The following is a 12,738-nucleotide window of genomic DNA, read 5'->3' on the forward strand; positions in this document are numbered from 1 at the left end:
AGGAATTGCGTTGAATCTATAGACTGCTTTAGGTGGTGTGGACATGTAAACCGTATTAATTCTCCCGCCTGCGAGCATGGGTATCCGTCCATTTAATGGTGTCTTCTTCGGTTTCTTCCATCGGTATCTTACAGTTTTCAGTGTACAGCCGGTTTCGTCCGGTTAACTTTACTCCCAGGTGTTTTACTCTTTGGGGGGCAAGTATAAATGGGACTGTTTTCTTAATTTCCCTTTCTGCTAGTTAGTTATTAGTGTAGAGAAACAGATTCCTGCATATTAGTTTTGTTCCTTGCAATTTTATTGAATTCATTTATTCTAATAGTTTTTTGGTGGAGTCTTTAGGGTTTTCTGTATATATGATCTTGTGATCTGCAAACTGTGACCGTTTTACGTCTTGCTTCGCTACTTGGACGTACCGTCCTTCATCATCTTGTCCCATTCCTCCGTCTGGGGCTTCCAGTACCGTGTTGAATGAAACTGGTAAGTGGACATCTTTGACTTGTCTCCTACCTCACAGGGAAAGTGAGCGTGACGTGAGCTCTGGGTTGTCATATCTAGCCTTCATTAGCTTGAGGTATATCCCCTCTCCGCCCACCTGCTTGAGTTTTTATCATAAGCAGAAGGTGAATTTTGTCAAATGCTTTTTCTGCATCCATTAAGGTGATCATGACTTATCTTTCATGTTGTTAATGTGGTCATCACACGGATTGATTTGCAGATACTGAACCTTCCATGCATCCCTGAAACAAAACTTCATCCTTTTCATGTATTGTTGAATTTGGTTTGCTAATATTTTGTTGAAGATTTTCACATCTATGTTCGTCAGAGACATCTGTCTCTAATTTTCTTTGTTTGTAGTGTCTTTGGTTTTGGTATCAGGGTAATGCTGGCCTCAAGAATTAATTTTGAAGTTTTCCTTCCTTTTCTGTTTTTTGGAAGAGATTGCAAAGGACAGGTTTTCGCTCTCCTTTAAATGCTTAGTAGAATTCACCTGTGCCATCTGGTCCTGGACTTACCTGTTTGTCAGGAGTTTGGACACAAATTCAATTTCGTTACTAGTAATCAGTCTGTTCAGATTTTCTATTTCTTCCTGATTCAGTCTTAGAAGATGACATGTTTCTAGGAATTTATCCATTTCTTCTAGGTTGTCCAATTTGTTGAAATATAATTTTTCATAGCAATCTCTTATAATCTTTGGATTTCTGTGATGTCAGTTTTAAATTCTCTCATTTACGATTTTATTTATTTGAGTCTCTTTTTTTCTTGATGAGTTTGACTAAAGGTTTGTCAATTTTGTTTATCTTATCAAAGAACCAGCTCTTAGTTTATTGATCTTTTCTATTGTCTTTTTGGTCTCTAATTCATTTATTTTCACTCTGATCTTTATTACTTCCTTCCTTATACTAACTTTGGGCTTTTTTTTAATAGTTTGTGTGTGTGTGTGTGTGTGTGTGTGTGTGTGTGTGTGTGTGTAAGTTTAGATTATTTGAGACTTTTCTTGTTTCTTGATGTAGGAACTTCCCACATAGAACTGCGGGAATAGAGGGCCTGGGTGGCTCAGTGGGTTAAGCCTCTGCCTTCGGCTCAGGTCATGATCCCAGGGTCCTGGGATCGAGTCCCGCATCAGGATCTCTGCTCAGCGGGGAGCCTGCTTCCCCCCTCTCTGCCTGCCTCTCTGCCTGCCTACTCGTGATCTTTGTCTGTCAGACATTTCTCATTAGCCCAGTTTAGTGATTATGAACTCTTAATTTTCCTTTGTCTGGGAAACTCCCTCTCTCCTTTAGTTCTGAATGATAACCTTGCTGGTAAGAGTATTCTTGTTGTAGGTTTTTTTTTTCCCTTTCAGCACTCTGACTCTGTCATGTTACTCCCTTCTGGCCTGCAAAGTTTCTGCAGAAATATCCCTTGTCTGTAGCCAGTACTTTTTCTCTTGCTACTTTGAAGATTCTCTCTTTAACGCTGTCATTTTAATTGTCACGCATCACGGTGTGCACCTCCTTGGGCCCGTCTTGTCTGGGGCTCCCTGTGCTTTCTGGACCTGGATCTCTTTTCTTCCCGATTACAAAAGTTTTCAGCTATTTCTTCAGATAGGTTTTCTGTCCCTTTCTCTAACTCCTCTCCCTCTAAGACCCCATGCTGTGAACTTTAACGTTGTTCCAGAGGTCCCTTAACCAGTCTTATCTTTGTTTGTTTGTTTGTTTGTTTAAAATTATTTTTATTAACATATAATGTATTATTAGCCCCAGGGGTACAGGTCCGTGAACCATCAGGCTTACACACTTCACAGCACTCACCGTAGCACATACCCTCCCCGATGTCCATCACCCAGCCACCCTATCCCAACCCCCTCCAGCAACCCTGTTTGTTCTGTGATATTAAGAGTCTTTTATGGTTTGTCTCCCTCACGATCCCATCTTGTTTCATTTTTTCCTTCCCTACTCTCCACGACCCCACACCCTGCCTCTCAAATTCCTCGTATCAGAGAGATCATATGACAGTTGTCTTTCTCTGACTTATTTCACTCAGCATAATACCTTCTAGTTCCATCCACGTCGTTGCAAATGGCAAGATTTCATTTCTTTTGATGGCTGCATAGTATTCCATTGTAGATGTACCACATCTGCTTTATTTGACCAGTCTCATCTTTCAGCTCTTTCTTCTTGTTGTTTTTCAGCCTGGGTACTTTCCATGTCTGTCTTCCAGACCAGTGAACCATTCTGCATCCTCTAATCTCATTCATTTTCTGTGATGTCATTTTCATTATAGTTTTCATATTCATTATATGATGTAATTTTCTATCTCATTATTGAAGTTCTCAGAGTTTATCTCCTCTTCTTTAAAGTCTAGTATCTTTATGACCATTACTTTGAATTCTTTATCAGGTAGGTTCTTTATCGCCATTTCTTTAGGTCTTTTTCTAAGGTTTTGTCTGATTCTGTGTTTATTTCTATGCATTAGGGCCCACCAGCTACATCTTCTGGTCGTGAAAGTAGTAGCCTCACATAAAATGCATCCTTTAGGGCCACAGTCCCCTCTGGTCACCAGAACCATGTGCTTCAAGGTTGTCCCCCGTGTGGCCTGTGTACCCCCTCCTGTGATGATGGGGCCCTGACTGCTGGGAGTGTGCTGGTAGGTGGAGCTGACCCCCCTCCTTGGGGCAAGAGTCCCTCTGGAGGGCTGTCGGTTCCAGCTGGGGACTCCCCCTGGGGTGTGGCAGGTGGGGGCTGCTTGGGGGGGCGGGGGGGCCTGCCAGGGCAGGGGACACAGTACCAGCAGGTGAGACGGAGAGTGCTGCACGTGGTGCCTGGCAAGCCAGGTGGAGGAGGGCGAGAACATAGTGCCCGTCGGCACTTCTGTCCCCAGAGGAAGCTCCTGCGGACCCCCGCGCCTCCGGTACCTGCCCTAGAACTCGTCAGCGAAGCTCCCTCACGTGTGCTCCAGGCACTTTTCAAACTGCTGTCTCTGCGCTGGCCCTGGCGCCGAGTGACCTGGGGCACTAGCCCTTTCAGGCTCGGCGTCCTCTAGCCCTTGCTCTCCTGGAACGAGGCCCCACTTGTCTTCAAAGCTCCCAGGGTGAAGCCTCGCGGGGGGTGCCCCTGGGGCTTGACGCCCCCAGTGCTCAGAGACGAACTTCCCCTGTGCTCTCCCTCTCCCCTGTGCTCTCCGGTTTCCGGCTCTGCCCTTCATGCTGTGTCTTCTTCCTTCCGTCCTTGGCTACAGAAGAGCTCTTCTGCCAGCCTCCAGCGGTTCTCAGGGTGAGTCACTGTCTGTATGGTGGATGCCTTGGCGTGTCCCTGGGAGGAGGTGAGCTCAGGGTCCTCCTCCTCCACTGTCTTACCCCACTGTCCCAGGGCATTTGTGTTAGAGTCTGTCTAGTAGCTCTGACTCAGGTCTTTTTCGGGGACTGATTCTGTGGAATTCTCTTTTTCCTTTCAGTGGGCCAGACTCTCCTGTTGCCCTGTGTGTCTTGTGATTTTTTTGGCTGACTGACCACTGGACGCTCAAGTCTTATAATGTGGTGACTCCAGAAATCAGATTCTCCCCCTTCCCCAGGGTTTGCTGTTTTGCTGTCGAAGTTCTTCGGATTGCCGGCGGGCTGTCTCTGTGCCGACGACCAGCCTGAGGTGTAAGCTGCCGTCTCCTCGGGTCTTGTCTGAGCTTTTCCTTGGGCACGCACAGTCCCTTCCTAATTCCCACCTATGCAGCTGTTTCTGAATGTCCTAATGTGTGGCTCCCGAAAGGGGGCCAAGGGGGCCCTTGCCCTTTCAATGCCCTTGGCGTCGCTAGAGCTGGAGCTGGAGGGGTGACAGCGACGGCCGCCAGGCTCGGCGTCGGCACCTGTGTGATGGGAAGCCGCCGTCAGTGATCAGAGCGTAGACCCTGCTACTGGGAGGACGGGTCCTTGCCCACCTGGCGTCTGCAGGCCGTTCCAGAAATACGTGCACAGCTGCCTGCGGCGTGGCTGGGTGGCTGCGACCGTGCCGAGAGCTAGGAGAGACCCAAACTGACGACTTCCCCTGGACAGTTGCAGGCGTCGGCAGACCCCACGGTCCCCAAAGAGTCCCATCAGACAGTCTGCCCCTGCGGTCGTTGCCCGGGTGGGGAGAGATTCCTGGTGCTCCCTGCTCTGCCCTCTTCCCAGCATCCAATCAGGCACCTTTAAACTTTCCATCTATTGTCAATTCTCTTGACTGCAGTTTTTTATTTCTGCCTCTTCACCTTTCGGTCATTTTGTTTCCTGGTCATTTGGTTTCCTGTGGGTGGTTTTGGAGAGTTCCAGAGAGCTAACTGTAGGGAGACAATGGGACTTGAACCCTTGGGGCCAGCTCAACAGATGCCAGGATTATTTGTGGACTCTGTGAAACGACTCAAAACGTGACCCCAGTATACCATCCTGGAGGTTGAGGCTTCCCCAAAAAGTGAGGTTTGGTGACACAAACTGGCACCCCGAAGGCAGGGGGTGAGCGCCGCAGGGAGTTAGCGGACAGACGGGACGGGATCGTGGCGCGCTCGGCTCAGCGCTCCGCGGGGCCACAGGGCCGGTGGGGCAGCCGCCGCCGGGTCAGCAGCGGAGAGGCCGGCCCTGCCGGGCACGGGCGGTCCCTGCGCACAGGCGTCGCGGTGCCCCTGGGGGCTTCCCCACCCCTAGGGCCCCGTCCTGACCGCCCCGTCCGCCATTGCAGAGGAGGCCGAGCACGGCAGCTTCGGGGCCGGCTCGCTGTCCCGCCGGAGGAAGGCGCTGGCGCTGCGCGAGGACGGCCCCCGCCGGCGCGCGCACCTGCACATCGGCCTGCCGCACGACTTCCGCCCCGTGTCGTCCATCATCGACGTGGACATCCTGCCCGAGACGCACCGCCGCGTGAGGCTGTACCGGCACGGCTGCCAGAAGCCGCTGGGCTTCTACATCCGCGACGGCACGAGCGTGCGCGTCGCCCCGCAGGGGCTGGAGAAGGTGCCGGGCATCTTCATCTCGCGCATGGTGCCGGGCGGCCTGGCCGAGAGCACGGGGCTGCTGGCCGTGGACGACGAGGTCCTGGAGGTGAACGGCATCGAGGTGGCCGGGAAGACGCTGGACCAGGTCACGGACATGATGATCGCCAACAGCCACAACCTCATCGTCACGGTCAAGCCGGCCAACCAGCGCAACAACGTGGTGCGCGGCGGCCGCGCGTCGGGCAGCTCGGGCCGCTCGTCGGACAGCGCGGCCAGCCGCCACAGCCTGCCCGCCGCCCCCGCGCTGCTGCACCTGCCGCCGGACGACGCCGACAGCGACGACGAGCCCGACGTGGTGCTCGAGGGCGTCCTGGAGCCGCCGCGGCCCGCGCCCCGGCCGCCTGTCAACGGCGCGGGCCCGGCGTCTGCCCGGGACGGCCCCGCGCACCGGCTGCTCAGCTCCCTGCGCGCCGACCCGCGCCACAGCCTGGCGCTGCCGCTGCCCCCGGGCGCCGTGGAGGAGCACGGCCCGGCGGTGACGCTGTAGGCCCCGGACGAGCTCGGGGCGCGCGCGGCCGCTGTGCTCCGGGGGGCGGGATCCGGACCCGAACCGCGGGCCGCGGCGCCTCTCCCGCAGCCCGGCGCGGGCCGAACCCCTGCGGAGAACGGACAAAGGCTGTTTCCCTGCGGTTTCTCCGCAGACCACGGGAGGCTCCCGCGCGCCCCGTGCCCGGCCAGGTGCGGGGCGCGGTTCCCCCGGCCGCGCGCAGGAGGGATTTCAGCGGAAGTTGTTGAGGGACTTTTATAAATGAAGCTTTAAAATCACCTTTTTTAAAGAAGAGTAAATCCGCGGTTTCATGAGACTCTGCAGACACAGCCCGGAGGTCAGCCCTGGGGGCCCGGCGGGAACGCAGGGGGGAGGCGAGCAGGCGGAGGCCGGGCTCACCCCCGGACGCACGAGGCCCGGCCGAGGCGAGGGTCTGCCGCGCGCACTTCGTCTCCAAACGGGGTGCAGAGCGCCCCAGCGTCCCCGGGGCAGGCCGCCGGCCCGGAGCAGGCCAGTGCGTGCGGGTGGTCGCAGGCGGCCGGTGTCCAGCCTCGGGCCGAGCCAGCGCCGCGGGACGAAACGCTTGTGTGGCCTTTCCCTGCGCCCGACGGAGTCCGAGGGCCGGTTGTGAAGTGTCGCCCGCGGGCAGGACGGACGCGCCCCCACGCGCCTCCAGCGGGCCCGGAAGCTCGCGGTCGCCTGGATGTACAGTTTCTGTTATGTCTGTTTTGAAATAACAAGTCGCTTGGAACCTGATTTTTACGCAGATTAAATTGTCACTTGGCTTTGGTCTTCAGCAATATTTATATATTTAGTAATTGTAAAGGTTTCTTCACTTGATCCCATTTTATATGAACTCCGTTTTGTTTGAGTCCGATGCCCAGGAAGAAACAGGACACTTTCACTTGGAGAACCAGGCTCTGGCCGAGTAAAGCTTTCCTATAAATAACGTATTTTTCTAGGAGCCTTTCCGGGTGGCGAGCGCAGCAGCTCTGCTGCTCGGTGGCGAAACTGTCCTGCCTCGGGACGCTCGGGCCACCAACTGGAACACAGAATCTCACCATCTTCATTTTTGCTGAATCCATTAAGTGTAAAAGCCAATTATTTTTCTTTTGGAAACTATTTATTGGGCCAAAATACTTTTTATTGAGTAGTCGTGGTCTGCCACACCTTTGTTTGATTTTGTGACTTGTGCGCTTTTGTTCCTACACACAGGGAAGACCAAAGGTGCCCTCCCTTTGAGGTCTGGGGCGAGAGCTCAGTTACACCCAGATTCATGGGCACCAGTGAACGTATGAGCATCTTTTCTGGCACCCAAGCAGTCAGAAGTGTTTTTGTGGTTTTGGTTGTTTTTTGTTTTTTGTTTTTTTTTTTACTACAATAAGTATTATAGAACCAAAAACCTAATGCTATTACTATCACAATGAAATGTTCGTTTACTAAGTTATTGCTGGTTTTCGAATATCTTGTTCAGTAATGGGATCTGTTACCAAGAAGGAAAGTTACGTTTCTTACCCTGTTTGAGCTAAGCAAATGTGAATAATTTTTTAAAGAAAAAAAAAAAGAAGCCTCCTCTGAGACTTGTATTCTGTTGTTCATAATTTTAGGAGTTTTGAATTTCTTGGAAAAGCTGCTTGAGTGTATTTTTGTACCCAAACCTTCCCTTCTGCCTTTTTCTTCTTAAATAAAAAAACTATGATGTATTACACATTGACGTTTTCTTGGTTTTATACATCAAAGAATAAAAACTTTTTCGTTGCATTTAGTATTTTTCACTTGTGTTCTAAGTACTGGAGAGATTATCAGTGTTAGTGATGAGGAGAAACTTGCCCCTCAGAATGGAATTCCTCTAATATTTACCAAGTGCCTGTCATGTGCCATATTTTTTTCACTTAATCATCACATGTGCTCCAGGAGCCAAGTAGCATTCAGATGAGAAAATGAGCTCAAACTCAAACAGGTAGTAGGTCATTCCAAATAACTAAATTATAATTGTATTTGATGGGAGATGGATGTGTCTTAGGTCTAGAAACTTCTTAAGTCCTTCTGAAAAATGTTTCTAAATATTTATTATCAGCTCTTCTAAATACACCCAGGTTGGCAAAATTGCCATTCAAGCTTTTTTGCTCTGACATCAGTAAACATACAATGCATAGCGTCATGATGTACTCATTCAATTGTCAGATGCTACGGTGATAGCAGCGAGCACCAAGAATTCCGGGAAGAATGTGCTTTCCACAGGCAGTCATCAATTCAACCCTTCCAGTGCCTTCTCCAGTTTACAGTTGGGGAACCTCCGAAAGCTGGCCCGTCCCCCCACACATCCCGAGGAGATCGAGCTGCCGGTGCTGGGGGAGGGGATGCAGGGCTTGCCTGTGTGCAAGGCACACACCCCCGGGTGCACGGGGGGAGTGCAGGTCTCCCTGACCCAGTAGTCCACATGGCCCACCCTGGGGCATATGGTGCTGTCCGGAGGAGCCCGCCTGGCAGCGGGTGACGAAGCTGTCCAGGAATCAGAAGTTAGGCAGCATCTTGCAGAATGACACAAAGTGATCACACAGGGGGAGTGGGTCTCATGGCAAGCTGCAAAGGTACCTGGAAAGTACTGATTGTTTAAAAATCCAGTTGAGCTAAAGTCTGAGACAAGTCTACCAAAAGAAGGCCGTTATGTTATTTTCATGTCCCCATCAAATGGTTTTTGAAAGCTCTGATACACCTCTGGGTTCCTTATTTCCAAGAGGACCAAGAAAAGGAGGCATCACTGTTGTGCTCGAAAGGGCCAGGGCTGCACAAGGTCTCCCTGCAGCACCAGCCACACCCGAGGACACGGGAGGAAGTTGGCTGCCATCGGCAGCGTTTCTGGGGCGAGCAGGTGCTCCCAGCCCCGTGAGCCTGCACTGCTGCGGAGCCTGCAGCACAGTGAGGTGGTCAGCCCCGCCCCTCGAAGCCCTGAAGGACCCAAGACCCCGCTCCAAATTTCCACCTGCAGACGCTGCCGTACAGCCTCCACCAAAGCCCACGCAAGGAGCGAGGTCCTCAGGGACTGAAGGAAAAGTGTTCTCTGGAAACAGGTGAAATGGAGATTAGACTTCAAAAAATACATAAATGAATGAAAGCTCTGATGCAAGTATGAACCAAACAAGCACCAGGACTTTGCTCCAGTGTGTTCTATGCTGGCATTGAGACCATAATGTGACACCGGGTGTCCTGCATGTGTCCTTCCCACTGGGCAGAAACATTTCCTCTTCCCCACCATGCTCTGCCCTCCATCCTGCCCCTAATATCTGATTCCCAGGTGTCCTAAGTCTTCCTCATTCCAGAAGACGCCAACATGCACATTCTTTTTCCCTTTCTCCGTCTCATCTCTCCTCACCTTGTTTTCTTCTCCTTTATCTTCATAAAGAGAGAACTTTCGGGGACTGAGAACTTTTCGTTACTGAACCACATTCCCAAGGAGTGGAATAAACTCTAATTATGTTAATAAAAAGCAAACAAATGATTCAACATTGTTCTCTCCAGACCAGGAAATGACTGCCATTTTCTAAATTCCCTTCCCCAGGGAGATTTGAAAGTGAACACATTATTTCTTGACCCAAACCCTCTTAGGCTCAAGCTAATCATCCAGGGCAGTAAGGGACCGGACCCCTCATGGCTTTCATGGCCGAGCCAAATCCAGTCACTCACTCCTATGTGGCTGAGACAAACACAAGGCTTTCTGACTCAAAGTTCACATCCCTGCACTGCACAGAACTGACAGGGTACCCTAGAAAAAGTCTACCCGACACCCGATTTCTCCAGGGCCTCTAGGTGTTCGGCGGGAACCTGGGGACGCCATGAGAAATCAGAGCCACGTACACAGCTCACATCAAGTATCTTCATGTACCAAACCAGAATCTCCACTCTCAGAGCCTGTTTGTGGCCCCTCGTCTTCCAGTGTACCCGTCCCAGCTACCCACAGAGTTTTCCAGAAGCGTGACTCACAGACACACAATTCCTAAGGAGAGACAGCTGTGTAGACACCCACATGGGTCGGCACTGAAACAGTGTTAGGCAGTGTGGACACACAGAGCACAAAATGTGGGCCAGAACCAGCTGTCTGGGAATGGGGCCGCAGACTTTTCCTTTCTGACTCTGAGGTTTTCAGAAAAATGCAAGCAATCCATTCTGAAGTCAGAAAAAACACAGAATCTCTCACTTTAAAAAGAAGAAAAGTAAAGTAATGTAAATGAAGCAAATGAGAATCGTCCATAAATCCTAGGACTGCAGTATGCTTAGAGGACCACGAGTGTTCTCCTTTGAAAGGCTCCTGGGAGACAGTGGGATTGTGTGGTGTTTTTTTAAACTTTTTCTTCTGATTATATATATATATATATATATATATATATATATATATATATATATAAAATACATACTCATTCTGGAAAATCTGAAAAATAGCATGTACATAAAGAAGAAAACCACCCACAGTAATCCCAGCAGACAAAATCACGCTGACGTTTAAGGTGCTTCCTTGGAAGTTAGAGAGATAACTCAAGAGATGCTAGATAAATGAGAGACTACCCAGCACATTGCGTCTTTTTCCTGAAGCAATAAAAATTGTTCCAAGCCAGTATTTTTAATAGCTGCAAAATAGGAACTAAACCTAAGTTAAGTTGGCCATTTTCCTGATAGATACTACATTACTGACAGAGCTTAAATTACAAAAAGTATGTAAGCTTAATACATAAATTTTAGGTTGGGTTTCTGATTATTTCCTTAGGGCAGGTTGCTAGAAATGAAATCACTGTGTCAAAGGTTATGAACAGGGGTGCCTGGGAGGCTCAGTCGGCTGGGTAACTGCCTTCAGTTTAGGTCATGATCTCGATCCTGAAAACGAGCCCCACATAGGGCTCCCTGCTTTGGGGACCCTGCTTCTCCCTTTCCCTCTGTCTCTCCCCCATTTGTGCACTTTCTCCTCTCTCTCTCTCTCAAATAAATAAACTCTTTTTTTAAAAGTGGGGTGGTGGAGATGAACACTTTTGAAGTTAAAAAAAAAAAACCTCACAGAAAAATTACAGCAAAATAGCTGAAGAGTGAACTGCCAGACCCATGTAAACCCTCCTAGAGAACTTGGAAGGTGGCTTCTGTCTTCATGCTCTCCCTCTGCCATGCTCCAGGGTGCCAGCATCTCTAGAGGGGAGCTCTTACACACCTCCGGCACCCCAGTTCTTCCATCTAGTGTCCCAGTCTTTATGGCTGCCACCCTGGGACAACCCCATGAATGACTGGCTCTGGCGGCCAGGGGGCTTGCAGTCCTGGGTCCCTTGGAGCCATAACAGAGACAGCTCTTGGTAGGCTACCATGCCCAGGGCCCTACAGGCAGCAGACTGGCACACACCCTGAGTCTCTCTGTAGAAGAGGTCTATCTGCTTATCCTGGAGCTTCAGCCTTAGGGCAAGCTTTAGGCTTGCCAGACGTCTAGAAGCTACAGAGGTGCCCTCAGGGAATATAGGCCAGGAGACCTCCAGATCACCTGTTCTGGCGGCCAGCAGGGCTTATGTCTGTGGCCCCCACAGAACTGTACCGATGTGTATACTTTAAAAGCTGTTGCCTGAGTGTCTGGCTTCCAGTCAACCTGGATCTAGGTGCTGACCGAGATCTCACCCACTGGGACACTAATGGGCCTTGGCACACCCTCAGCAACTTGGGGCCATGAAAATAGGCTGCATGGATAATCACAAGGTTCTAGACACAACAAAGAACTAGGGCAAGTTTGAACGATAATGTTCGTCTCCCACAGAAGGCCACTCCTCAGAACTGAGACAGATGGCTGTTTCATCTAATACATAGAAACACGTGGAGAGAATCAAGGAAAATGAGGAAACAGAGGAATATATTCCCAAAAAAAGAACAAGATAACACCTCAGAAAATAACCTTAATGAAATTGAGACAGGTGGTTAACCTGATGAAGAAGTCGAAGTAATGCTCACAAAGATGCTCACCAAACTTGAGAGAAGTGTGATGAACACAGTGAGAACATCAACAAAGAGAGAGAAAATATTTAAAAGTACCAAACAGAAGTCACAGGCTAAAGAATAAAGTAACTTAAACATAACATAAAACATAAAAACATAAAAATACATTGTCTGGGTTCAATAGTAGACTAGATGAAGCAGAAGAAAGGATCAATGAACTCAAGCACAGGGCAGTGGAGCTCACCCAATCAGAGCTACAAAAAGAAAAAAGAATGAAAAAAGTGAAGACAGCTTAAGGGACTTAATGGATAACATCAATGGAATAACAGTCACATGACAGGGCTCCCAGAAGGAGGAGAGAGAGATTATGGGGCAGAAAATTATTTGAAGGAATAGTGGCTGAAAACTCTCCTAAACTGGGGAAGGAAACACATCCAGGTCCAGAGCCTAGAGAGCTCCAAATAAGACAAACACAAAGAGACCAACTCTGAGATACTGAGACACATTATAATTAAAATGTCAAAAGTTAAAGGCAGAATCGTTAAAGCAGCAAGAGAAAACTTGTTATATACAAGGGAACCTCCACAAGACTATCAGCAGATTTTCAGTAAAAACTTTGCAGGTCAAAGGGGGGGTAACACAACATATTCAAAATACTGAAAGAAAAAACTCCCAACCAAGATTACTCTACCCAGCAAAATTATCATTCAGAATTGAAGATAAGACAAAAGTTTTCCAGACAGCAAAAAAACTAAAGGTGTTCATCACCACTAAACCATCCTTACATGAAATGTTAAAGGGAC

The 12,738-nt window shown here is 49.5% G+C and overlaps 1 protein-coding gene across 1 annotated transcript in view; it reads left to right on the top strand.

The window, feature by feature from the left end:
• PARD6G (par-6 family cell polarity regulator gamma) overlaps nucleotides 1–9,329 on the top strand; it is an 86,909-nt gene extending 77,580 nt beyond the window's left edge. Inside the window, exon 3 of the mRNA XM_080821249.1 lies at nucleotides 5,184–9,329. Within this exon, the coding sequence (XP_080677375.1) occupies nucleotides 5,184–5,980 (797 nt within the window). The 3' untranslated portion in view covers nucleotides 5,981–9,329. The remainder of the gene's footprint in view (nucleotides 1–5,183) is intronic.
• Nucleotides 9,330–12,738: the final 3,409 nt, after the last annotated feature.

This window comes from Martes martes, assembly GCF_963455335.1.
Source record: "Martes martes genome assembly, chromosome: 13".
NCBI classification, from domain to species: domain Eukaryota; kingdom Metazoa; phylum Chordata; class Mammalia; order Carnivora; family Mustelidae; genus Martes; species Martes martes.